General features: G+C 43.6%; 1 protein-coding gene across 3 annotated transcripts in view; it reads right to left on the bottom strand.

Moving 5' to 3' along the window:
• Positions 1-24,475, bottom strand: part of TMPO (thymopoietin) — a 1,066,167-nt gene that overhangs the window by 334,469 nt on the left and 707,223 nt on the right. For all 3 annotated transcript variants that reach the window (XM_044087819.1, XM_044087820.1, XM_044087821.1), the window contains exon 5: positions 10,806-10,937. In XM_044087819.1, coding sequence (XP_043943754.1) covers positions 10,806-10,937 — 132 coding nt within the window. The remainder of the gene's footprint in view (positions 1-10,805; positions 10,938-24,475) is intronic.

The raw sequence follows: 24,475 nt of genomic DNA, 5'->3' as shown, positions 1-24,475 counted from the left end.
CCACCCCCCTCTAATTCGAAGCATTTCCATGATGTCTCCAAAGGAGACGTCTTCGGGGGGTGACCTTGAGGAACATTCCCCTTCCTCTAAATCTGTGTCTGTTGTCAGGGATTCAGGTAAGTCCAAGTGCCTCCTCTTCCAGTTACGTTTGTGAGGAACCTCCTCGGGAGGGCTGTCCGAGGAGGCTTCACCGACCACATCTTGTTCTTCCAAGGGAACTATCTGGGACATAGGTGCAGGCTGTCCCTGGGGCCGGGTGATGGAAGGTAGGCCCATCTGAGAGGGAGTGCAGGGTGGAGCCATAGCAGAAGCCTGGGGCCTCAAATCCCTTGATAGAACCCTCTCCACAACATCGAATGCCGAAGGGGAGCTGCTCTCCCTGCGATCCGAGAGCAGTCCCCTCGGATCCGATGTGTAGATCAGAGCCGGCGCCGAAGCAATCGGATCCGAAGGGCCAGTATGCTCCGACCGAGCCGAAGACACACTGACACCTCCGGATCCGAAGCTCAGCTCCTCTCGGCTCCGAGAGCTCGGATCCGAAAAGGGACCTGACAAACTCGAGGGTGCCGTCAGCGCCAAAGTACGAGGTACTATCAGAGCAGACACTCCCCCGGCTCCAACGCTACCTGGCACCGAACCCCGGAAGTGGGTCGGAGAAGGAGCAAACGGGGCGAAAAAGGGGGTCGAGCTCCCCCCTGGAGGGGTGGGAGCAGGAGTACTCCCATCTGCAGCTGGGCCTAGAGGAACCTACGCATCATCCGGTCCATGTCTGCATCGGATAAGATTCTAGTGGACCTAGAAGAGGCCACCGAGGCGGGACGGAAGTGCTGCCTCGATGACCTCAAAGGTGACCGGGTCTCCTCCTCCTCCGGCGAAAAACAGGGTGAATGGAGCCGGGAAGGAGAAGGGCCGGAGGCCTTGGGAGAAGCCGCTTGCTTGGCTGGCGGGGCCGAGGAGGAAGACTCGGCCCGCCGCTTGTGGTGTTTCTCCTTTCTATGCTCTCTCCTAGCTTCCCTCTCCTCCTGGCCTGCAGTGGGAGGGTTAGTCCCGGCCAGGGGAGCAGGGATGGCAGGTGGCACTGCCGCAGCCACGGCAGGTACCACGGAGGAAGAGGAGGACGAAGTTGGATCCGGGGGCAACAGTCCCACCAAAACCAACTTTGACCTCCTGTCCCTCAAAGCCCTGGGGTTGAAGGCTGCACAAATAGTGCAGCCTGAGGAGAGGTGGTCAACCTCAAGGCAAATAACACACAGAGTGTGGCCATCCGCTGGGGACAGCTTATGGCCACACTTGGTGCATTTAGAAAAGAAGGCTTTAGGGGCCTCAGACATGACTTAGAAAAATTAAACACTAGGCCCAACACAGACACGCCTTGACACACACAGGGGGCGGACAAACTAACTCAATACACTTAAGTTTAACTACAAAGGACTAGGGGTGACACACACACACAAATTTTAAAAACAGAATAAAGAAAAGAAAGATTTTTCTCACAGAATACATTCTACCCACACCTGGAAGCTCACTCAAAGCTGCTGACTGAACCTCAAAGCTGCTGACTGAACCGCGGCAAACGAGATCTGGGTTCAGGAAGGGTTAGCAGGGGATTATGGGTAAGGGGGAGGAGCTTGGAGCTCGGATCTTAGCTGTTTGAAGCTGCTGGCTCGGATCCGATACCCACAGCTTGATGGACAAATGAAGTTAACTACTTCAGATTTATATGTTATGTTACACCTCCATCAAAAAGCAAATACACCAGAAAGCTTAAATACAACAAACAAGAAGGATAGGTAGAGCCAAGAGAAGTCAGGGGGCTGGAGGGAGGGTAACCAGGACTGCAACAGTGAATACACTCTAACATCTACATTTATGGTAAGTGTACACAACTGCACTATGTTCTTCGTGTTTCACTGTTGCAGTCATTATATTTGGGTTGCTTCCCAAAGCTAAGGAATGGAGGAGGAAGTTAGAGAGCATTAGGACCAGCTATTAAGCCCTGCAAGACTGCAGTGGCAAAACCAGCTCTGGATTTAGAAAAAATAGGCATGTGGTAATGCTTGGTGAAGGTGTGTACAAGCTCCAGGTAGCAGCTTCTAAAATGTCACTGGTAGGAACACCTCTAAGAAAGGCTGTAGAGGTAGAAGAAGCCCTGGTGGAATGTGACCCTATCCCCTCTGGGGTAGGTTTTCCATGGTGCTTATAGCAGAAATGAATGCAATGGGCTATCCACTAAGAAATGGTTTGCTTTGAAATGGCCTTCCCCTCTGCTCCTGCAGCAAAGCCAACTAGCAGCGGTTCAGATTTTCTGAGAGGCTTAGTCCTGTCCAAATAAAATCTAAGTGATCTGTGCACGTCCAAAGAGTGCAGGATTCGTTCTCTTTTGTTTTGTGGATTAGGAAAAAAAGTAGGCAAAGGAATGGACTGATTAAGGGCCACACTTGACACCACCTTGGGCATAAAGGAAGGATTGGTCCTGAGGGACACCCTGTCTGCATGGAAGATGAAGGACTCCACTGCCATGAGGGCCTGTAATTCAGACACTCTTCTTGCTGAAGTGATGGCTAGAAGGAAGGCTATTTTCCAAGAAAGGAATTTCAACTCTGCAGCTGGCTCAAAAGGAGGGAGAGTGAGCTTTTCCAATACAAAGTTAAGGTCCCAGGCTGGAGTAGGGGGCTCTCCTGGGGGGGGGGTCTTAAATTTTTGGCCCCTCTGAGGAATTGCTTTAGCAAGGGGTGAGAGAAGAGGGGTGGGTTCAGTATTATAATGTGCTGAAATGGCAGAGGCATGAATTTTAATTGACGAGAAGGAAAAGCCCATGTGGAGCATATCTGTTAAGTACTGTAGAATATGCGGTAAGCTGGGCACCGCTGTGCCCATCCCCTGTGTCTGGCTCCAGGAACAGTATATTTTCCACTTTTCAGCATACGATTTTCTAGTACTGGGTCTCCTTGCTTCCAGAATGACCTCTAGCACCTGCTTACTGAGGGATGCTATTGGAGAGCTCAAGGAATTAGCCAGGCTGCAAGGTTCAGGGTTTGAAGCGGAGGGTGCAGAATCTGGCCCTCCTGGTGGGACAGCAGGGAAGGGGTCTGAGGCAGGTGTCATGGTTCCAGCAGTGTCATACTGCAATCAGCATTGTCCTTGGTTTGTCCTGTTTGATCTTTAGCAGAATCTTCGAGAGGAGAGGCAAAGGGGGAAAGCATAAACTGAGAGGCTTTCCCACGCAAAGGACAGGGCACCCACTTTCTAAGCTTGACCGTGGGAAGTCCTTGTGCAGAATTTGTCCAAATGGTAGTTCTGAGGGGAGGTAAACAGGTCTATCTCTCGATTCCCTCACTGTCTCTCAAGAGGTTGAATATTTTTGGTTCCAGTTTCCAATCGTGTGGGTCCATAAGATTTCTGCTTAGGTCGTCTGCCAGTGAATTTAGCTTGCCTGGCAGGAATTGAGCTTGTAGGTGCACTTGGTAGCTCAATGCTATGTTCCACAGAGCCATGGCTAGTCTGCAGAGAGGGTACGAGTAGGTTCCCCCCTGCTTGTTTATGTACCACATAACTGTGGTGTTGTCTGTCTTTACCAATAATTGTCCTGGAAGAATGTAGTCCTTGAAGGCTGTCAGGGAATTCTGTACAGCTAACATTTCTTTTTGGCTGATATGCAGGTGCATCTGTCTCGGGTTCCATTTGCCCTGAATGCACCGCCCTACCAAGTGTGCCCCCCCATGCATAGTCTGATGAGTCTGTTGTTAGGGTTTGGGTGGCAGGGGGAGGAATGAAAGGGAGCCCCTTGTTGTGGTAGCAGGCCTCTGCCCACCAAAGGAACTCTGCCTTTATACAAGGAATGATAGGAATCATCGATTCCAGGTCTTGAGAATGTTGACACCATAGGCTTTTTAGGTACCATTGTAGTTTCCTCATATACAGTCTTGCATATGGAATCAGTGGAATGCAAAAGGCCATGAACCCCAAGGCTTGCAGGATTTTCCTTGCAGATAGCTGGGTCTTTGTGGCCAGTAGTTTGAAGTAGGTTGTCAAATTATCTTGTTTCCCTGGAGTGAAGAAAGCCATCTGGGAAGTTGTATTCAAGCTTGCTCCCAGGAATACAATTTGTTGGCAGGGTACTGAGATTTCTTTTCGTTTATGGTGTATCCCAGTGAGTTTAGAAGTTTCTTTACGAATGCCAGATGTTTTAATAGTAATTCCTGGCTTTCTGCCTGGATCAGACAATCGTCCAAGTATGGGTATATTTGAATATTTCTCTGCCTGCAGAATGCAATGGCTGGAGCTAGACACTTTGTGAATACCCTGGGTGCAGTAGATAAGCCAAAGGGAAGTGCAGAGAACTGATAGTGCATGGAGCCTGCTCTGAAGCATAGGTATTTCCTGCAAGATTCCCTTATTGGAATGTGCAGGTATGCTTCCTTTAAGTTTAAGGTTGCCAACCAGGCATCTTTGCCTAGCATAGGAAGCAGCTGTTGAAGTGCTAGCATCTTGAATTTTGGGATTACCAAAAAAGTGTTTGGAATGGAGAGGTCCAGGATAGGACGCCAGGAGCTGTCTTTTCTGGGTATCAGGAAAAGTCTTGAATAAAAACCTTGTCCCTTTTCTTCTGTTGGGACAGGTTGAACAGCCCTGATACTTAGAAGAGAGAGAACCTGCTGTTGAGCCTCTGCCCACTGATTTGGGGGTAGGTCTGGCCAACTGTTTGGGGTTGGTAGGGTATGGAAGTGGAATCTGTATCCTTGGGAAACTATAATCAAAACCCATTTGACCTGGGTAATGAGTTCCCAGTTTTTTGCATGTAGGGCAAGCTCTCCTCCTAAGGAAGCAGGGCTTGGAAGGGTTAAGGTTAAGTCACTGTGCCATTTTCCCGTAGTGGGGTGTCTTATTACTCCCTGCTTTGGAAGTGGGAGCCCCCCCACTGCTTAGGCCTGTGCGTAGCCTGAGACTGTAACCTAGGTGGTCTGCTGTTCCTGGGTTTGGACTGAGAAGGCCTGGAAGAGGCTGGAAAGGACCAATTCTTTGAAGGCCAATGCCTACTAAATCTGGGTGGCTGTACCTGCAGGAAATTTTTAACAGTTTGCATAGATTTAGCTTTTTCCTCCATCTTTTTGAGGACTTTTGCTTTGTTGCCAAACAGGCGGTCTTGGTTTAAGGGAGCATCCAGTAATTTAGCTTTAACATGATCTGGCAAGTTTTGTTCCTTAAGCCAAGCATGCCTTCTAAGTACAAACCCAGTGACAGCAGCCCTGCAAGATGCTTCTAAAGAATCAAAACCACACTGTAAAGTATGTTTACCAACTTGTTCAGCAGAATGCATGTAAAGTATGTTTACCAACTTGTTCAGCAGAATGCATTAAATCCTGTAAATCTTTGTGTTCAGCACAGTCAGGAATCAACATCATTTTCTGTTTAAGCAGTCCCATAATATGCTGCTGGCACTTTAGTATATGAAACTGGCAATTTAAAGCCCTAATAGCCAAAGAAGCAGAAGTGTATTCCTTCTTACCCCATCTGTCCAAGGTGTAGGATTTTAATGCCCTTTGGACCTTGGGAAATGGTCTCTGGATCCGTGGTAGCATTCTTGAAAAGGAACTTGTGAGAGTCAGATACTCTGTAATCCGGTCAGGTTTCCTGGGAGCTGGAGGTAAAGTGTCTGGGGCCAGGCTAGAATCCAAGAAAGCATCATCTACAATGTCCAGAACAGGGGGGATAGCTAAAGGCCTGTGCTGAGGAAGGAGTAAGAATTCCCTAAGCCTCTTTTTGGAATCAGAGTAATCCTGGCTTTCCCAGCGGAAATGCTCCTTAAGAGTATGCAAGGTTTCACCAAAAGAAAAATCTTCTGGAGGGGAAGCAGAGGGAATTGAATCCTCTGCATCAGAATCCTCATAGGTAGATAAGGGCAAATCCTGGTTATCAGAAGAAACAGAAATATCAGAATCCTGATCAGAAGAATTAGAGGGAAAATCAGTTCTAGGTCTCTTAGAGGGGGACGGCTGGCTTCCCCTAATTAAAGTAATAAGGTCTTCAGGCATTCTAAGCATTTGCTTTTTAGGCATATGGGCCTGACCATGCGGTTTGGACGTCAGTTTTCTAGGCGTGGGTCGAGTTTTAGGCCTCGATGAAGAAGATGGCGTCTGTTTAAAGTGCAAGTCTGTAGGCCTGAATACACCCTCAGAAGCTGGTGCCTGTACAGCGGCTCCAGACCCATCCAAGGTAGATACATCTGCAGGTTCCATAGTTGAAGAAGCATCTCGCGGCATACCGGACTCCGAATGGGTCTCAGTAGAGGCCTGCGAATCTGAAGTAGCGGGTATCAGGGGCTGCAAAAGCGTCTCACGGAGTACCGGCGGACTGGCAACTAGCTTAACAGAAGCTTTGTCGGCAGTTTTGGACCTATGCAGTCTGTCTCTGTCTTTATCCTTACTTTTTTTGGAATATCTGTAGTCGGATGGCTTACCGTAGCCATTTCTGGATAGTTATACAGAGTACCAAAATAACTTGCTGCAAAAATAGACAGACAACGAATAGTTCGGGGGTTGAATAAGGCACAAAACCAACAGCGAGGGAAGTTGTGGTCTGTGCCTAAGCAAGGAATGCAGTACGAATGAAAATCTTTATGAGGTATTTGCTTTCCACAGGTAATACAATTGCTGACATCGGTTAAGAGCAAGAAAAAGGATCCCGATGGGGTACTTAGCTTTTTTAAAGACTTCAGTTCTGAAACTTGAAAACGAAAATTTCAGGAGTCGGCCGACTGACACTTGCGAAAATGCTTCTGCTTCGGGCACCGCGCGGCAAGGAAGACTGATGTAATGGCATCGGCTGCATGTTTTATACCCATGACGACCTGACATCATGGAAGAAGAGACAGCATCCAATGCAGGGATCCAAACTCTGGTATTCATGCCGACTGAGGGCTACCTGCAGACAGATAACCCAAATGTAATGACTGCAACAGTGAAACACAAAGACCATCCTTCAGACACTGGACCCAACACAGTTTTGTTTTATGGAGGTTATGTCATGTCTACTCAAGAAGATCACCAAAGCAATGGATGAGGGGCAAACAGTGTATACTACTACCTAGCTCGACTTGGCCAAAGCATTTGACACAATACTTCACTCGGGCATTGTAGACAAGCTCACAAAACTAGGTACAACTCCCTACAGGTAACACTATGGATAGCCAGCTGGCTTGCAGACAGGACACAAGAAGTCAAGACAGTGAGTCTACTTCCATAAAAAGGCCAGTCATTAGTGATGTTCCACATGACTCGGTGCTTAGGTCACTCTTTTTTGGAGTCTACTACTCTGAAGTCGAAGTATGCATCAAAGGCCTCTGTTCACAGACACAGAATCCCAGAGAAACACAACACAAACCCCCAAGAAGGCCTCGGAGACTAATAACTGGTCCAAAGTTATGGTCTAAAACTCTATGCCAAAAAATATAGAACAGTATTTTTTTGGAAAGATTACTACCTCTGGAAATTACTCCATTGATAATACACCCCTAACTATTCACCCTGTGGTCAGGGGGAGTGGAGAATGCAACTTGGCCATTGACCATCATCATGTGGTTGTTGTAGTAAGGAAATCATTCTACATTGTGCAACTTATTAGCAAAGGGTATGGCATCTAATTCCAAAGATGTCAATTTCCATTATACTCTGCTCTAATGAGACAAATCAAGTAAAATGTCCCCCCTTCAATATCTACCTGACCAGGCATATACAAGTGGAGTGTCCCTCTGAGGTTCCTCACAAGAATACATTATTAACAAGACATGCCCTATGTGGACTACCTCAAAGCCTTTATTTATTTACTTATTTATTTTAAAGCCTTTACTGAATCATCACTTGTGACATAGGAACATTTACATTTTGATAAAACTACGTGAAAATTAACATTATACTTCACATATATTGCTACATATCATATAACCTAAGCAACATTACATAAATTATTCAATTCCTGACCCCATTTTTAAACACTATACATCACTTACAATCGACTCGATTGTTTTCAGTCAAACATTACATAGCTCACTTAACTCCTGCCTTCTTTAAAACCTCATTCCTCCCCTGTAGGTATTGTTCCCACAATTCCCATTTTTTTTCTATGCAGTTTGGTCCTACCTTTTTCGAAAGATCTCAGTTCCAGTTGTTTTATCTGACTACTACCTCAAAGCCTTACCCTTATACTCGGTCTCCTGCAGTCTTGCTGAGAGGTGATCTGTTGGGTCTTCAAAGCTGCATCTCATTCAGTCCATATGGACCCAACATCCTTGAGACAAATGGCATCTAGGGATCTGATCATTACTTGCAACATAAATAAGACATGCTGGAGGGACAGGTATGTGTCTCAGTGGCTGCCCCTTCTCTGGAACAGGATTCCTATCCACGTGAAGCATAGTTCCTCTCTGCAATTACTCATGCACAACTTGGATCAGTGGATGGGTAGCCATAAATTTACCCCAGATCTGCCACTCATGCCTTATTAGAGCTTGTAAATGCTAAACAACTCATACCAAAGTTACTTCCCCTATAAAATGAGTGGTATCACTCTATGAAACGTTGGGAGGCTTGGTTAGGCTTACAAAGACCCTTCAGGGTTGTTGCCAAATAACTGCCTATGATCGTATAAAAAACAGGAAATCTTAAGAAATATTTACAATGTTTACCAATGGAAATGCGATGGTGGGCATCTTTTAAGTCTAGCTTTACAGTGAAGGGTAATAAAAAAAAAAGTAATAGGCTCTGAACGGATAACATTTTGAATTGTGGGACCTTGAGTCTGAGGTACTCTGTATATACTTTCATTTTTCACAGGTGCAGGAGACTGTCATGTAAACTACATGCTGGCTTCCAAAGGAGATAAAGTGGTGCAACAGCTGCAGACTGACAAACATCTAACTGTAACAAATCATAATTCATTTGTTGGGTAATATGCATTTTATTTTGATCCCACTAAAAACAAAAAAACCTTTCATTTTAAATAAAGCTTCAGAAAAAGAGGTCTTTTGGATGGAAATCTGAAGCAGCACTTTCCCCAGAATCAGAAACTTTGGGATGTGAAGAAATGACCCTGCCCATCCTTACTTATGTGTTAAACCTAACCCTATCCTAAAGCCCAACCTTATATCACCTTAAGAATATAATTTTCCCCTAACAGTATAACTATTCAGTCAAAGTGTGTCTGGTGTTAATGCTACTTTTTTTTTCAATTTCCTGACTGGAAAAGGACAGCATTTGTTCTTTTTCAATCGGTTTCTAGTCAATTTTTTGGTAAGTGTGTGCTGATGTGCAGTGATCGATGAAAGTGGTTGGTGTTGATCTTTTTGCTCCAACACGAACTTCACTATAATCACACACTTATTCTAATGGTAGACTCCATAGAAATGGTGGCATAAGAAACATCTACTCACTTGGGAGTATCATAAACAGTTTACATGCACCAATGGTAAGTAAGATATTAAAATTCACTTAAATCCAACTTACCTTTAATTTCTCTACAAACTGTCAATTTATATAAATATTAAATGGTTGCCATACAACTTTTATCGATTAACCATTTTTGACATTATTACTAATCTGTTATAATTATTTAAACTGCAAATGTTTCTGTTTTACTTTTGAAGAGGGTAAAATTATTGTTCTTAATTTTTTTAATAATTTGGAGCTTTTCTCCCTGGGCCTCCACTGAAAATGGCCTTCTACCCAGTCAGACTCTCCCAGTAATCAAATGTCAATAAATAAGTACACAATCTTCCATTTTTATACTGCTCACACACTGTATATGCAATAAAACAGTAAGACCCAAACAAAATCACCCTAGAACACCTAATAACTCCTCAAACATAGACCTATACATAAAAAAGGAAAACAGCAATTATTCACTTTAATGCATTAAAAAGCAAACAAAAAAAGCTTTATACACTGCACTCCCCTGATACAAAAACACTTAACACTTAAAAATACCCTAGAAATGAAATTTGCAGTTTCTTAAAAATGCAAGAAGTAAACAGGAAAACTACATTGAAGGCAAAACAGACGAGTCTATTAAAACTAAACCTAGGAATGCAACTAGAAGTTAAGCATACTGACATATCCTAAAAGCAGCACTCACTTAACTACTAAAAAATACAGAAAAGTGAACTGACAATACAAAAAATATATATTACCTCATGACTAAGCAAAGCAGAGGTATCTGCACGGCACTATTCATAAAAACCTGTACACAAACCATCTAAAACTATGTTTAAAAGAAACTTGAGTAATTAATATAGCCGAGTAAAGTCAATGGTAAACACTACAATAACATTAAAAATGGATTAATTAAATACCTGGGATCTAGTTTGTGTGCCACATATAACATTTCATTGCAGCTGTGATTTAAGGCTTCACCCCTTGTCACAAAATGTGTTCCCTAAAGCTACAAGTGATTGCAATCCCTTGTCACAAAACTCTTTCCATAAAATTAAATCACACGTTACTTCATTATCACACACATCATCCCGCTTACATGGTCGTGGCTATGACATCACAGTTTACCTGCAGGACGTGGTAATGCATCTTTTTAACAAAAGTCATCTGTTGGTAGCTAATCATACAAAGTATTCTGATACTAAAAATCAAACAGTAACCCAAAATGTCCAGGAGAATGGTACTTCAAAATGAATGTTACTGTATCAGAAAGGGATAATCAATACAGTTCTGAACCATACTCAATAACCAACACCCTCCACATTACAAATGATTAACAAAACCACATCACATAAGAATAGGACAAAAAAATTGATAACTTACTTCATATCTGGTCACTGGTTTCATAGGCGTTCTTCTAGATAATCTGAAAGCTTCATTTGATGATTGTACAGGAACGCGCTCCAAAGATCTAGGCATCTTACTAGGAATCACAGTGTCTTGCTCTGAATTGCCCTAACCAAACAAAAAAAAAAAAGTTAACATGAATGGTGGTACTAATTAGACTGCAGCATTCTTACAAAATTAGACATTAAAGACAGAAAAGTTCTTTTACTTATTTGATCATTAAGAAGACCCTCTACACATACTCTAGCACTCATACATTTTTTATGCGTTCTTGTGGGACTTTAAATTCTGTTTCCCCACAGTGCTGATTCCCTGACTGAGTTAAAAGCATGCGCATTCCAACAATTAGTTCAAACCCTACTCCACTGTACCTCCAAGACTACATAAAAATAATGAATCTTAAGTTTACTTAGTGGGTACTTACCTCCAGAAAGTTGCAGATAATGCTCCCTAAGCAAGAGGTGGGAGAGGAGGGTGGAGAGCAGCAATAAGGAACCCACTGCAGACAGCCCTCTAAAGCATTGTACAGCAAATAATTGCAAAGCTGTCATCTACTGCAATGGGTTTAACAAAAAGACAGAACTCAGTCTCTGAAAACAGTTTCAACATAGACAGAAATCTGAAAGATAGAATGGTGACTTCAAGGTTGAATGCTTTGGATGATCACCATCGCAAAGGATACTCTACAATCAAGACCTGCACTGTAGAAGTAGTGTTTGGCAAAGAGGTAAAGGTATACAGAGATCTCCAGGGGCCTACTGCACATGCTTGTTCTGAATAAGTTTCTTGATTATTATTATTTTTTTTTTTGCTGCAGATGTCCTTGTGTCCATCAGGCTTACATCTCCACTACAGCCGCTCCACTAACCCTTTCATTCTCTGTTGGCCTATTTGTTCACCCGAGGGAGAGGGCCAAGTGCACCAAAAGTGGCATTGCCAACTGCAAGGAAGATCACGGTAATCTCTTAAGCCATAAATCCCAACACAATATTGTTATCCTGGGAACAGGTGTGTAAATGGGTCTGTGCAATGCATGCCATGTCTGTGTGATGCGATTAATTGGACCAGCATTACTTGTAGATAAGCACCTCTGTGTGATCTGTTATCTAAATGGCAGACTTCACTGAAGTCAGTGTGCCATGAGCAGACACGTCTTCCATCTTCAGAGAGATGAGAAGGCTATACCTTAATTACTCCTCTCTTCCTTACATCAGCTCCAGAAAGCATTCAAGTGGTGTGCCAGGCTTGGGTCATCAGAGTCATAGTGACATTTTTTTCCACTATGGTAATACAGCTTGCTATGAACACATTCCTAAAACATGGAAAATCAGCTCCCAACCTCCTACCTATCCATCCTATCAATGAGCAACAGACAATCAGCTTTATTCATTTACTGATGGTTAACCAGAGTAATGAACTGATTCCAAAGGATGCAAAGCTAAGGAAAGAATCAAATCACATTTGAAAACATGCACCATAAAATGAAAATAGTCAAAGACATGGAGCATTACTGATGAGCATACAGAACAGTTCCCTAGAGTATATCATATAATATTTAAGAACAAGAAATAAAAAGATTTAAACAAATGATTAAAATACATAACTTGAAGAAATCCTTCAAGATGCAACAAACTCGGAATTTAAGTTGGAAGGGAGTAAAAAAGTACAAATCCTCATCTAGATAACATCTATTGACAGCAAAGGCCGAACTGCCGCTAATGTTCAGACACCTGGAGAGAGAAACGCAACTGGACGAGGCATCTAGCATATGAAAGATGAATTCCCCCAGTTTTAAAATTCTAAGATGGAGCGATGACTATATCAGGTGGAACATCCTCCTCAATAACCTTACCAATAAGTATAAAGTCACAGGTGAAAGGGCAGTTATCAAGACTGTCAGGATCAGAGAGTCTCAATTTAAAACAGGAGCTGCCAAGACACCCCCTTAAAATGAGAAGGCCCCATTACTCAAAATATATAACTCATGGGTACCAGCACATCCAAGCAGGCAAGAGTCAGCCTTGCAGAGCAATGATGAGAGAGAAACACACAGCAGGATTACATGCTTGAAACTAGTTTACAGCTGGACAGAAATAAAGATAAAATTCTTAGTACAGCCATGAAACAATGTAACAAGCCTCCCCACAACCTCCCACTGAGCTAATTATGAACATCAGGATCAACCTTTATGTTGAATGTTGCCAGCATAGCTCCAAAGAGTGGAGTACACAAAAGATTTGTCTTCCAAAAACCCTGCGTCTGTACAGAAGGGTGAACAAGTAAAATGTTACATATCTTATAAAGAATGAAGTCAGTCATATCTCGAACTGTAAAAGCACTCCCCAGACTTCAGTGGGTCAGGAAGAGAATGGATCAGAACATGCTTCCACTTTCCCTAACAGAAATCTACTCTCACTTGAGTACAACCCTTACAAGAGTCTAAGGCACATACAAAGCCACCCCCCCCCCCATTCCCAGGCCTAGAGTTAAGAACTATAAACACAACATGCACAAAAGCATTTTCTTGAACCAGTAATCAGGAGAAGGCATCTGTCCTCCACCAGTCCCAATGAGTTGGGGTCCTTGAGCAAAACTTGTTGATATGCCTGTTTTCTTTTGAAGCAAATAGGTCTACCTCTGGCACAATCCACGTCTGCGAGCTGGTTGAAAGCTGATCTTTTTAACATCCTTTCATGTTGGTCCAAGACTGAACTGTTGAGATAGCCTACCAAGTTATTTTCTGTTCCTGGGAGGTACTATGCATGTTAAGTATAGTCCCATATCCCAAAGTAGCAGAGACATCTGTCTCAAGGGGTAGGATTGCATACCCCCATTTACTGATAAACCACATCACTGTAGTGGTCTGCAACAGAGTGCTTGGTGTTCACACCTGTTTCAATGCCATGAAACCTCAGTGCACAGCCATCATTTTTTTCAAGATATGCTTCCTTATGAATGGCCTGTCCCACCCTACCTTGCCCTTCTTTCCACTGAACTGGTGCCCCAAGCAAGATTTGGGGAATCTTTAGTTATTACATGGAGCCCTGCCTGAATAGTGAAACTCCTGGGTTTAAGTTGCAGGCTTTTATCCACCACAGAGTTCCTTGTTGACAAAGGGGAGGAGAGAATCCTTGAAGTGGCAAGTGATGTCGGTTTTGGCACCAGACACTTCATATACCAGTGGATTTTCCTCATGTGCAGTTTGTCCAGAGGTATTACATACAAGATGCCATATGCCCCAATGCTCAGAGGATTTCTCTGGCTATGGCTAATTCCTACTCTATCAGCAAAATCCCAGTATTGAGAGATATTTTATGGTCAACTGGAGTAAAGCATTTGGTTTCTCCACTGTGCTTGCCTCAATGAGACAGTCATTAAGACAGTGGTAATGCAGAATGCAATTACTGAAGCCAGGCATTTGGTGAAATCACTGGGAGTATTTGACAAGCCAAAGGACAATGCACAAAACTGATAGTGAACACCCCATGCTCTGAAGCGAGGATATCTTCTGTGTTCCTTCACAACTCGAATGTGAAAATAGGCATTCTATATTTCCAGAGTGACCAAGACTACTTGTGGAGCAATCACTGGGAGAAATTTATGTAAGGTATGCATTTTGAATTTTGTGACAGTAAGAAACTTCTTTAGCTTTGAGAAACCCAAGATGGGCCTTCAAGATACTTCCCTTCTTGGAAACAGAAATGACCTGGAGTAAAACTCTGATCCAGTCTCTCTTTCCTGATGACAAGTTCTATAGAACCTTGACTTAGCAAAATTTGATTTGAGCCTGTTCCTCCTGAAGTTGTCGGTCTGGCATCATACAAACGTAAACAGTGTAGGGAGAAAGCCCAGGCTTTGGTATGCTGGACCAACACACAGGTATCTTTTGCAGGATATCCCATCAGTTAATACAGCAAAAGTGATCATGGCAGAACATCTAGTGTTCCATAGGTCTAGCAACTCTTTGGATAGTATTATCCTCTATCCCCTCAAGCTTCTGTTTCATCTTGTTCAAGAGGGAATGTAACCATATGGAAATGGCAATTTAAGGCACTCATGACCAGGGTTACCGAAGTACAGACTTTCTTGTAATATCTGCCAAGTGTTCTACTCTCTATCATTTGGTAAGGGATTCTAAGATGTGCAAACCTTGATTCTCTTGAGCTGCTGCAGGATTCCTGAAAAGACGGGAGAGCCCAAAACTCCATACTGAATTAGTCAGGCTTCCTGGGAGCAAAAGGGCTGGTAGTCAGGTTGCAAGGGATGTGTACTGTTATTGTATAATCTCATCCACTACTTCTAGTGCTGGAGAAACAGAAAGATCTATGCTCCGGTAAGGTCTAATCCTCTTCTTGGACAGAGGGTAATCCCGTGCTATCCAAATGAAAGACTCTCTCATATTATGCAGAGCCTGCCCTGAAGGATAAGTCCTCAGGTTGTAAAGCTGAGGCAGCAGTGCAAGTTGGCATATGACCTGAAAGAAATTTGATCCATGTAGGCCAACTCATCCTCAGAGTCTAATTTTTCTTTTAGAAGTTCTTGGTGTAGGTTTCTTATCAGCCCCCCCCCCCCCAAACACAATGATGTCCTCAGCTAAGTAGACTGGGTCCTGTGGATAGGTCTGGGAGGGGGAGTTGAAGCTCAGGTGACTTAGGCCAAACCATGCCAAGCAGGAAGTAGACTTGTTATATTCTGACTTGGGCCTAATCCTGGAATGAGTTGGGTAGGGACTGGCATAGGGTGCAGGTGGGCAGCCTTGACCTGCATCTGGACTGCTGCAATCTCCTCTCAGACATTAGCACAGGAGACATCACTTTAACCCTTACAGAGGATCATAAGCAGCTGTCAGAGACTGGTGCCTTCCTAGCATCTCCAGACCCATCAGACACCCTGGAAGTCTTGGCCTGAATACATGTCAGCAGTGCAGATGATATAGCAGCCTTTGTGGAGGTCTCACCAGAGGTACTGGCAACAATTGTTGGAAGGGACTGCAAATAAGTCTTTCCTTCTTCTACAATCTTAAGCCTTGGAGGCCTATACAAAAACATTGTCAGGACTGGTGGACACCACAGCGTGTGAAAGCCCACCCCTTTCCCCCCTTTTTTTTCTAAGAGTTTTTGCAAGCATGTGTCCCTATGTTTAATTGTTCTAGAGTTAAAGAAAGTACACTAGGGACAACTGAGCACATTGTGTTCAGGGGGAAGGCAAAAGTCAAAGTGGGGGATTTCCTTTCCACACTTGAGGCACACACTAGATTTTACAGACATCCAGTAACTATATAACTACAACTGAGGTAGAAGTTCCTTAACACGGTACTCATCTTTCAACAGTCTATCTCTGGCTTCGGAATGACTAAAACTGAAAATGCTGGTTGCTTCGACCTCTGATGGCAAGGATGAAATGGGGTAATTGTGCTGGCTGACAACCCTTTATCCTGGGACATCCTTACTTGGAGGAAGGGATCAAGTTACTGGTATTTGGGCTGGCCACAGGCATCCATGGCAGGAAATCCCAAAGGTTATTATTGCAATAGTGAAGTATGAAACCTAATGCTAGACTAGTGACTCCAATATAAAGTCAGTGTCAACGTTAGCATACTCTTCAATTATTTACTTACTTATTGACACTATTTATCAGGAAAGTCCAACTGGGCCAAAATGTATCCATTTACAATGGAGGCCTGGGGAGGAATGCTCCAGATAGGATGAGACTTGCAAAAAGTTAAAGCTATGATATAAAAAATACAGTGTTATTCAGAAATCACGAATATAGCATGATAAACATTTCGTAAATATGTTTACAGGTTAGTAATACTTTGAAAGATGATTATTATTGATTTATTTGATGATTTAAGAAAATAAGAAAAAAAAAGATGGGAGAGAGAGAGAGAGAGAGAACAGGTTGTCAAGAAAGATTTTAGGAAAAAGGCCAGTACATGGGTGTGTATGTAGAAAAAAGACATGAGGGATTTAGTAGCTGACAGATGCAGACAGGAAGATAAGAGCAGAAAGCTATAGAATGACAAACAGATTACAAATGAAAAGGAAGAGTAGAATATATTTAAACTAAAGTTTAGCCCAGAATTAGTGCAACAGCACAGCCAAGATTTGGATATGAAGTCTGAGTGTTAAAGGTAGGCAAGTTTGAGTTTGATCTCATGGAAAGTGGTAAGGAATTCCAACTTTTTGCTATGGAATAGGAGTAGAGACTTTGTCCAGATAATCTGTTGGATTTATATGGCAACAGGATTTCTCTTCTTTGAAAGCAGACTGCTTTCTCCAGGGCCTGCTCCCTCAAGCCAACAAGGTACTGAAGTGGGTCTTATAAGGCCACACATTCCTTTGCTTGCTGACGTCTTCACCATCTTTTACAGTTTACTGCTTTTCTCTGGTGGAATCCTTTAATATTTTCTTGTCTCCTTAGTCAAGGAATGCACTCTGGCTGTAGGGAGGGAAAGACCGCTCTGTACCCAAACACTTCACAAAGGGTTCAAGACTGCAGCCTCTACAGAGCAGAATTATTTTGTTAAAGTTTTACAGTGTTGCCCAGAGACAGCTTGACACACACTGCCCAGAAAAAGAAATGACAATCAGTGGTACTCTTTCACATGCAACTTATGTGGATGCATTTTACCCTATAAAGACATAGTGGGTACTTTGAGAAGATACTTCCCAGTTTCCAAAATGCTTAAAGAGCATTGCAGCTGAAATGCAACCAGAAAAACAAAAAAGTTAGTCTGGGCAAGAAAGGAGAAAAACAAAAAGAGCAAAAATGCAATATCAAGGATCAAACAGAGGAACCATTTAGGGCTCCTTGTGGAAGCAAAATTTAAAAAAAATAATTAGAAACTTGGTGAGGCTAAGTAGTAAAGTGAGTGAAACACTGGGTGATAAAGACTGTTTACAATACTAAGAAAGTGATACTGATGTTAGAACCCAGTCATGCTGCATGTATAGAGAAACCTCCCAAAGACCAAAGGTGGAGCTTGGATCAAAAAATGCAGAAGACAACAAAGGGTTGGTCAAAGAGTGAGGCGAACCAGAAAATGACACCAAAGAGTGCATAACGGTGACTAGAAGTGAACAGGGTCCACCATACATCCTAATATATGTCCAGATTGTTCAACACATTGAGGTGGATAAGGGTAAAACTGAGTGAGAGGGAAGGTAAGAAAAGGGACAACATATGCAGAGAGAAAGGAAAAGCACATAAAGACACAAAGTCAGTAAGAAGAAAGTTCCAATGGTGGAATGGGTACAACGAGAAGAATGAAGGGCCAGGGGAAATATGGGGGAGGAATACTCGGGAACTGAAACAAGCAAGTCATGAGAGGAAAGATGGAACCAGTATGCCATCTCAGAACCAAACAAAAAAACAAAACAAAAAAATTAGTAATGCAAATAGGAGTGCATCCAGTATTTAAAAAGTACAGTTTTGTACCTACCATAAATGTAGATGTCCGAGAGGTATGCATCTGCAGTCCTTACAAATGGGTTGTCCTGGCCTCAGGCAGCCCTTCGGTCGGCCGGATTCCAAAGTCTGGGTCTGGCCTCGGCTGATGTCGCACTTCACCCGACGTCATAGCTGCAGTTCAGCGGGTATAAAGGCATCAGCCAACGCCATTTTCCTCAGTGTTTCCTGCCCCAGATGCTAGGTGCCCTCTAGGAAGGCTAAATTTGGATAAATGCAAATGTTTCCAAACAATAGAGAGCAAATAGAAATAAACATGTATATACATATATACAAACAAATACACCATAATAGATTCCCCCAGCTAGCTACAAGATGGGCAAATACCCTAGGAGTACCACAGAGGGGAAGGAGGGTGGGTAATCCTGACTGCAGATGCATACCTCTCGGACATCTACATTTATGGTAGGTACAAAACTGTACTATGTCCTTCAAGGATGCATCTGCAGTCCTTACAAATGGGTAGAATACCATAGCCAAACTGGGGAGGAGGCACTAAGAGTTTATGGTGTAGTTAAGATCCCTTGCAAAACAGCAGTGGCAAAACCTGCTCGGGATCTGGAGTATAAAGGCAGATTATAATGCTTGGCAAATGTATGCACGGAGCTCCAAGTAGCAGCCTCTAAAATGTCTTTGGTAGCCACTCCTCGTAAGAAAGCTGTAGTAGTGGCTGTAGCCCTTGTGGAATGAGGTCTGATGTTTTCTGGAGTTGCCTTTCCATGAAAAGAGTAACAAAATCTAATGCAATTTCCTATCCATTTTGAGATTGTTTGTTTTGAAATTGCTTTTCCTTCCATTCCTGTGGCATATGCTACCAAAAGCTGGTCAGTTTTTCTATAGTTCTTGGTTCTGTCCAGGTAGTAGCGCAATTGTCTGTGTACATCCAAGGTATGCAGCAATCTTTCCCCCCTGTTCTGTGGATTGGGGAAGAATGTTGGTAGGTGTATTGCTTGGTTTAAAGATACTCTGGAGACCACTTTTGGCATAAAGGTAGGATTAGTTCTCATGGACACTCTATCCTGATGGAAGATAAGGAAGGGCTGCACTGCCATTAATGCCTGTAATTCAGAAACCCTTCTAGCTGAAGTGATTGCAAGCAGGAATGCAGTCTTCCAAGATAAGTACTGTAATTCTGCTGTTGCTGCTGGTTCAAAAGGGGAGTGTTAACTTTTCTAACACAAAGTTCAAGTCCCATGTAGGCAATGGTGGTTTCCTTGGTGGTTTTACATTTTAATTCCTCTGAGAAACTGTCTGAGTAGAGGTTGAGAAAAGACTGGAGGATCCATGTTGTATTCTGCTGAAATTGCTGATGCATGAATCTTAATGGAGGAGTAAGACAGACCATTGTGGAAAAGCTCTGCTAAATATTCCAGGATGTTAGCTATGTTTGCCAATGATGCATCTACTCCTTTTGTTGCACTCCAAATGAGATATCTTTTCCATTTTGCTGAATAAGTTTTTCTTGTTGAGGGTCTGCGAGCCTCCAAGATAATGTCTTTAACCCTTTGAGATAAATCTGGGTTATTTTGCCTTATGCAATGTTCCAGGCAGCCAGCTGCAGTGTTTTCAGGTTTGGATGCAGGGTTCTGAAGTTGTTCTGTGTTAACAGTAAGGGAACTAGGGGCAGAGGCCATATTTGTTCCCGAGACATGCTCCTCAGTAATGGGTACCAATGCTGCCTCAGCCAGTCTGGAGCTATCAGGATGATCCTTGGACGGTCTTCTTTGATCTTCAATAGCACCTTGTGCATCAAAGGAAGAGGTGGGAATGCATATGCTGTCAGGTTTTTCCAACTGAAAGATATAGAGTCCACCTTCCAAGCAAGTGGGTGGTATGCCCTTGTGCAGAATTTTTTCAATTGGTGGTTGTGTGGGGGTGCGAATAAGTCTATTTCTGGTAGTCCCCATTTCTCTGTAATGGATTTGAAGATGTCTGGATGTAACATCCATTCGTGGGCATCCGTGGTAGTTCTGCTTAGGATGTCTGCTAGTATATTTTCTTTTCCTGGTACAAATATTGCTTGTAACTGAATGTTGAAGCTCAGGGCCACATTCCAGAGGTCCATTGCCATCCGGCATAGAGGGTATGAATGTTTGCCTCCCTGTTTGTTGATGTACCACATAACTGTGGTGTTGTCCGTCCTTATCAGCAATTGACCCTGTCGAAGAAATGGTCTGAATGTCTGAATTGCCAGTTTTACTGCCAGCATCTCCTTTTGATTTATGTGTAGGTTCAGCTGGTCTTGAGTCCATAAGCCTTGTATGCACTTGTCCAGCATGTGTGCCCCCCAACCGAGGTCTGAGGCGTCCGTTGTGATAATCTGGCTTGGTTGAGTGCTGTGGAAGGGCAGCCCTTTGTTTGATTGACAGGCCTGAGCCCACCATTGGAATTCTTGCTTCAGGCATGGAATTATTGGAATTTGGGTTTCTAGGCTGTGCTTGTGCTGAGACCATAAATTCCTTAGGTACCATTGTAACTTTCTCATATGTAGTCTGGCATGTGGAATCAATATTATGCAGGATGCCATGTAACCCAGGGCTTGCAGGACTTTCCTTGCTGTTAGCTGGTTCTGCTTTGCTAATGCCATGAAATAGAGAGGAAGGTGCTTCTGTTTTTCTGCTGTGAGGGATGCCATTTGATTTGATGTGTCCAGCTCTGCACCCAAGAAAGTTATCCTTTGGGATGGTATCAGCCTTGACTTTTTTATATTGACTGTGTATCCCAGGGCTTGCAGTAGATGAATGACCTTTTTCAAATCTTTTTCTAATTTGTTTTTGTTGTCTGCTTGTAACAGGCAGTCGTCCAGGTAAGGGTAAATTTGAATTCCCTGAAGCCTGCAATGAGCAATTACTGATGCCAGGCATTTCGTGAATACTCTGGGCGCAGTAGATAAACCAAAGGGCAATGCTGAGAATTGATAATGCTCTGATCCTGCAAGAAATCTGAGGTATCTTCTGCAATTTGGTCGTATGGGGACGTGCAGGTATGCCTCCTTGAGATCTAGAGTTACCAGCCAAGACTCCTTGCCCAGCTTGGGAAGAAGCTGCTGTAGGGTCAGCATTTTGAATTTTGGAACAATGAGATATGTGTTTAGAATGGACAGGTCGAGAATAGGTCTCCATTGGTTTTCTTTTCTTGGCACCAGGAAAAGTCTGGAGTAAAATCCTTGCCCTTGTTCCATAGACGGTACCCTTTCTATAGCTCTCATCCTTAGTAAGTGGTGTATTTGTTCTAGAGCTTTTGTCTTCTGATTTGGAGGTAGGTTTGGCATTCCTCTCTTCCTTGGTAGAGTATGGAAGTGAAACCTGTAACCTTGGTCTATTGTCTGTAAAATCCATTTGTCCCCTGTGATGTGATGCCAGTTTACTGAAAATAAGGCTAGTTTTCCGCCTAAGGGTGCTTCTAGTTGTTCCCTGGTAGGCGGTCTCAGAGTCAAGTCACTGTGATTGTCCTGTGGAAGTGGTGGTGGCTGATCTGTGGCAGTACTTCGCTGGTTGTTAGGCTGCCACTGACGTCCCCTGTAGGCACCTCTGGATTGACCCCTGCCTCTTGGGTGCCTATTCCTGCCTCTCTGAGCTCTGGAGGTGTCTGGAAAGGACCAATTCTTGGAAGGCCAGTTCCTACTAAACCTTGGAGGCTGGACCTGTAAGAAATCCTTGACTGTCTGGACAGATTTTGCTTTCTCTTCCACCTTCTTCAGCACCTGCTGTGCAGGGGAGCCAAACAAATTGCGCTTATCCATGTGAGCATCTAGGAGCGTTGATTTAACATGGTCTGGTAAGGACTGCTCTTTTAACCATGCATGCCTTCTGATCACTGTACCAGTCATAGCTGATCTAAAGGAAGCCTCCAGTGCATCATAGCCGCATTTTAAAGAATGATTACTGACCTGCTGAATGTTATGTACCATTTCCTGAACAGATTTTTTGTCTAATGGTTCAGACGAGGACAGTTTTTTAGTTAACTGATCTAACATAAATTCCTGATACTGAATCATGTGGAATTGACAGTTTAAGGCCCTAGCCGAAAGAGTAGCAGAAGTGTAAACTTTTATACCCCATCTCTCTAAGGCCCTAGATTCCCTTTCAGAGGGAGGGTTTTGGCAGAGGTAGCTGCTACAGCCTTGGGTCCCTGGGAGATAGTTTCAGGATCTGCAAAAGGAGCCTTATACAAATGATAATGTGTGTCCGAACCCTGTAGTACCTGTCGGGCTTAGCAGGGACCGGAGGAAGAGAATCAGGAGCAGTACAAGCATCATTAAATGCATCATCCACAACAGTGAGTACTGGAGGAATGGCTAAAGGCCTATGCTGTGGCAAATGCAAAAGGTCCTAAGCCTTTTCCTAGAGTCTGAAAAATCCTGGCCCTGCCATTGAAATTGTTCCCTCATAGCATGCAAGGTTTCCCCAAAAGAAAATTCCTCAGGCCGAGAGGCAGAAGGAATGGAGTCTTCTGCATCAGAGTCCTCATAAGGAGAATAAGGGCCCTCTGGAGGGTTTGTATTATCTGAATCATCAGAGGAGTAATCTGAAGAAACTGGCTCAGGGGGCTCTGCTCTAGGCCTCTTCTCTGGAGGTGGGTGAGAGGCCCTGTCAGGGTGAGGTTGGGATCCCGGATCAAAGAAATGAGATCCTCTGCTAGACTAAGCATTTGAGAACTAGAGCTAGGCCTGTGAGAGGGGGTCTTAGCAGGCACAGTTTTGGTAGATTTTCCTGCTTTAGCCCTGGCAAAAGCCTTAATCGACATGGATGCAGGGGGCCTAGCAGCTCCACGTGCAGGAGTAGATATATCTAAAGGTATAGTATCAGATAAATCCTGTGAACCTGCAAGAGCAGGTGGGATTTCAGTAGCAGATTCAGCCATGCTGGATGAGGCCTCGGTAGGAGGCAAGCTTTCAGCCGAAGGAAGAACCGTGGACTCTGTTTCAGCCGAAACCGAGACACTCGCGGTTGACTTAACCACGGTTTCGGCCGAAACCGCAGACCGCGAGTGTCGGTCCTTTTCCTTGCGCTTTTTAGTTAATTGTGAAGTCGGAGTTTCCGACGGCATATTGTAAGCAAAAGCGGAGCCGAAAAACTCCTCAGCAAATTCCGACCGATGTCTAAGCGTCCGTCGGTTGAAAGAAGCACAGGCTAGACAAGCTGCTACGTCGTGGTCTGGGCCTAAACAAGGTAGGCAGTAAGAGTGGAAATCTTTATGAGGTATTTGTTTCCCACAAGTTAAACAGTTATTCACTTTTTCGGACATCGGCTGAGGCAAGAAAGAGTCCCCAACGGGGTACTTAGCTTTTTAGAAGTCTTCGGTAGTAGTAATCTCTGGTTCTGACCGACCGGCACTTGCGAACAGCTTCTGCTTCGGGCGCCACGCGGCAAGAAAGACTGGGGAAAATGGCGTCGGCTGATGCCTTTATACCCGCTGAACTGCAGCTATGACGTCGGGTGAAGTGCGACATCAGCCGAGGCCAGACCCAGACTTTGGAATCCGGCCGACCGAAGGGCTGCCTGAGGCCAGGACAACCCATTTGTAAGGACTGCAGATGCATCCTTGAAGGACATGTGGCTATGACATAATGAAAAAACTACATGAAACTCATAAGAGTATGAACACAAGCAAAGGAAATTGAGGGATGCTGAACAGAACCTCTAAAGATGAGGGAAGACCCATAGTAATAATGGAAAAAGAATGAAGAAACAGACGTGGCATTCTACCGTATATGCAAGACTTTGAGAGACAAAGAGGGCGCAATTCTGCAAAATAATCTAAAGAAAAAACAGGACAGAGCAGAAGGCTGGCAAGAATCAGATAAGATGCAGTTGAAAATCTGGAAAGTGGATGAACACATGGGAATTCTGCAAACACATGAAGTCAGAAGAAAGAGTTATGGGAACCCAAAGGGTACCACTGGAACTCGAAGGGACAACAAATCATGGCAAAACAGGAATTATATAAAAAGGTTTGTAATGGTAACAAAAAGGGTTATATAATTTGAAAAAATATAGGTATTTGTAAAAGATGAAGAGAGACTGTGGAAATCTTCAAAAGTATGAGATATAAATGGAAGCAGTGAAGCATCCGGGGACCCAAGTGAAATAAAAGGGGAAGAGAGACAGGTCTCAAATAAAAACAGAGGACATAAGGATATTTTATTTTACTTGCAAATGTTGGTGGGGTGGTTG

Source organism: Protopterus annectens, chromosome 11.part0, assembly GCF_019279795.1.
Source record: "Protopterus annectens isolate FY-2018-M chromosome 11.part0, PAN1.0, whole genome shotgun sequence".
Classification (NCBI taxonomy): Eukaryota; Metazoa; Chordata; order Ceratodontiformes; family Protopteridae; genus Protopterus; species Protopterus annectens.
This window is presented reverse-complemented; position numbering and strand designations above follow the sequence as displayed.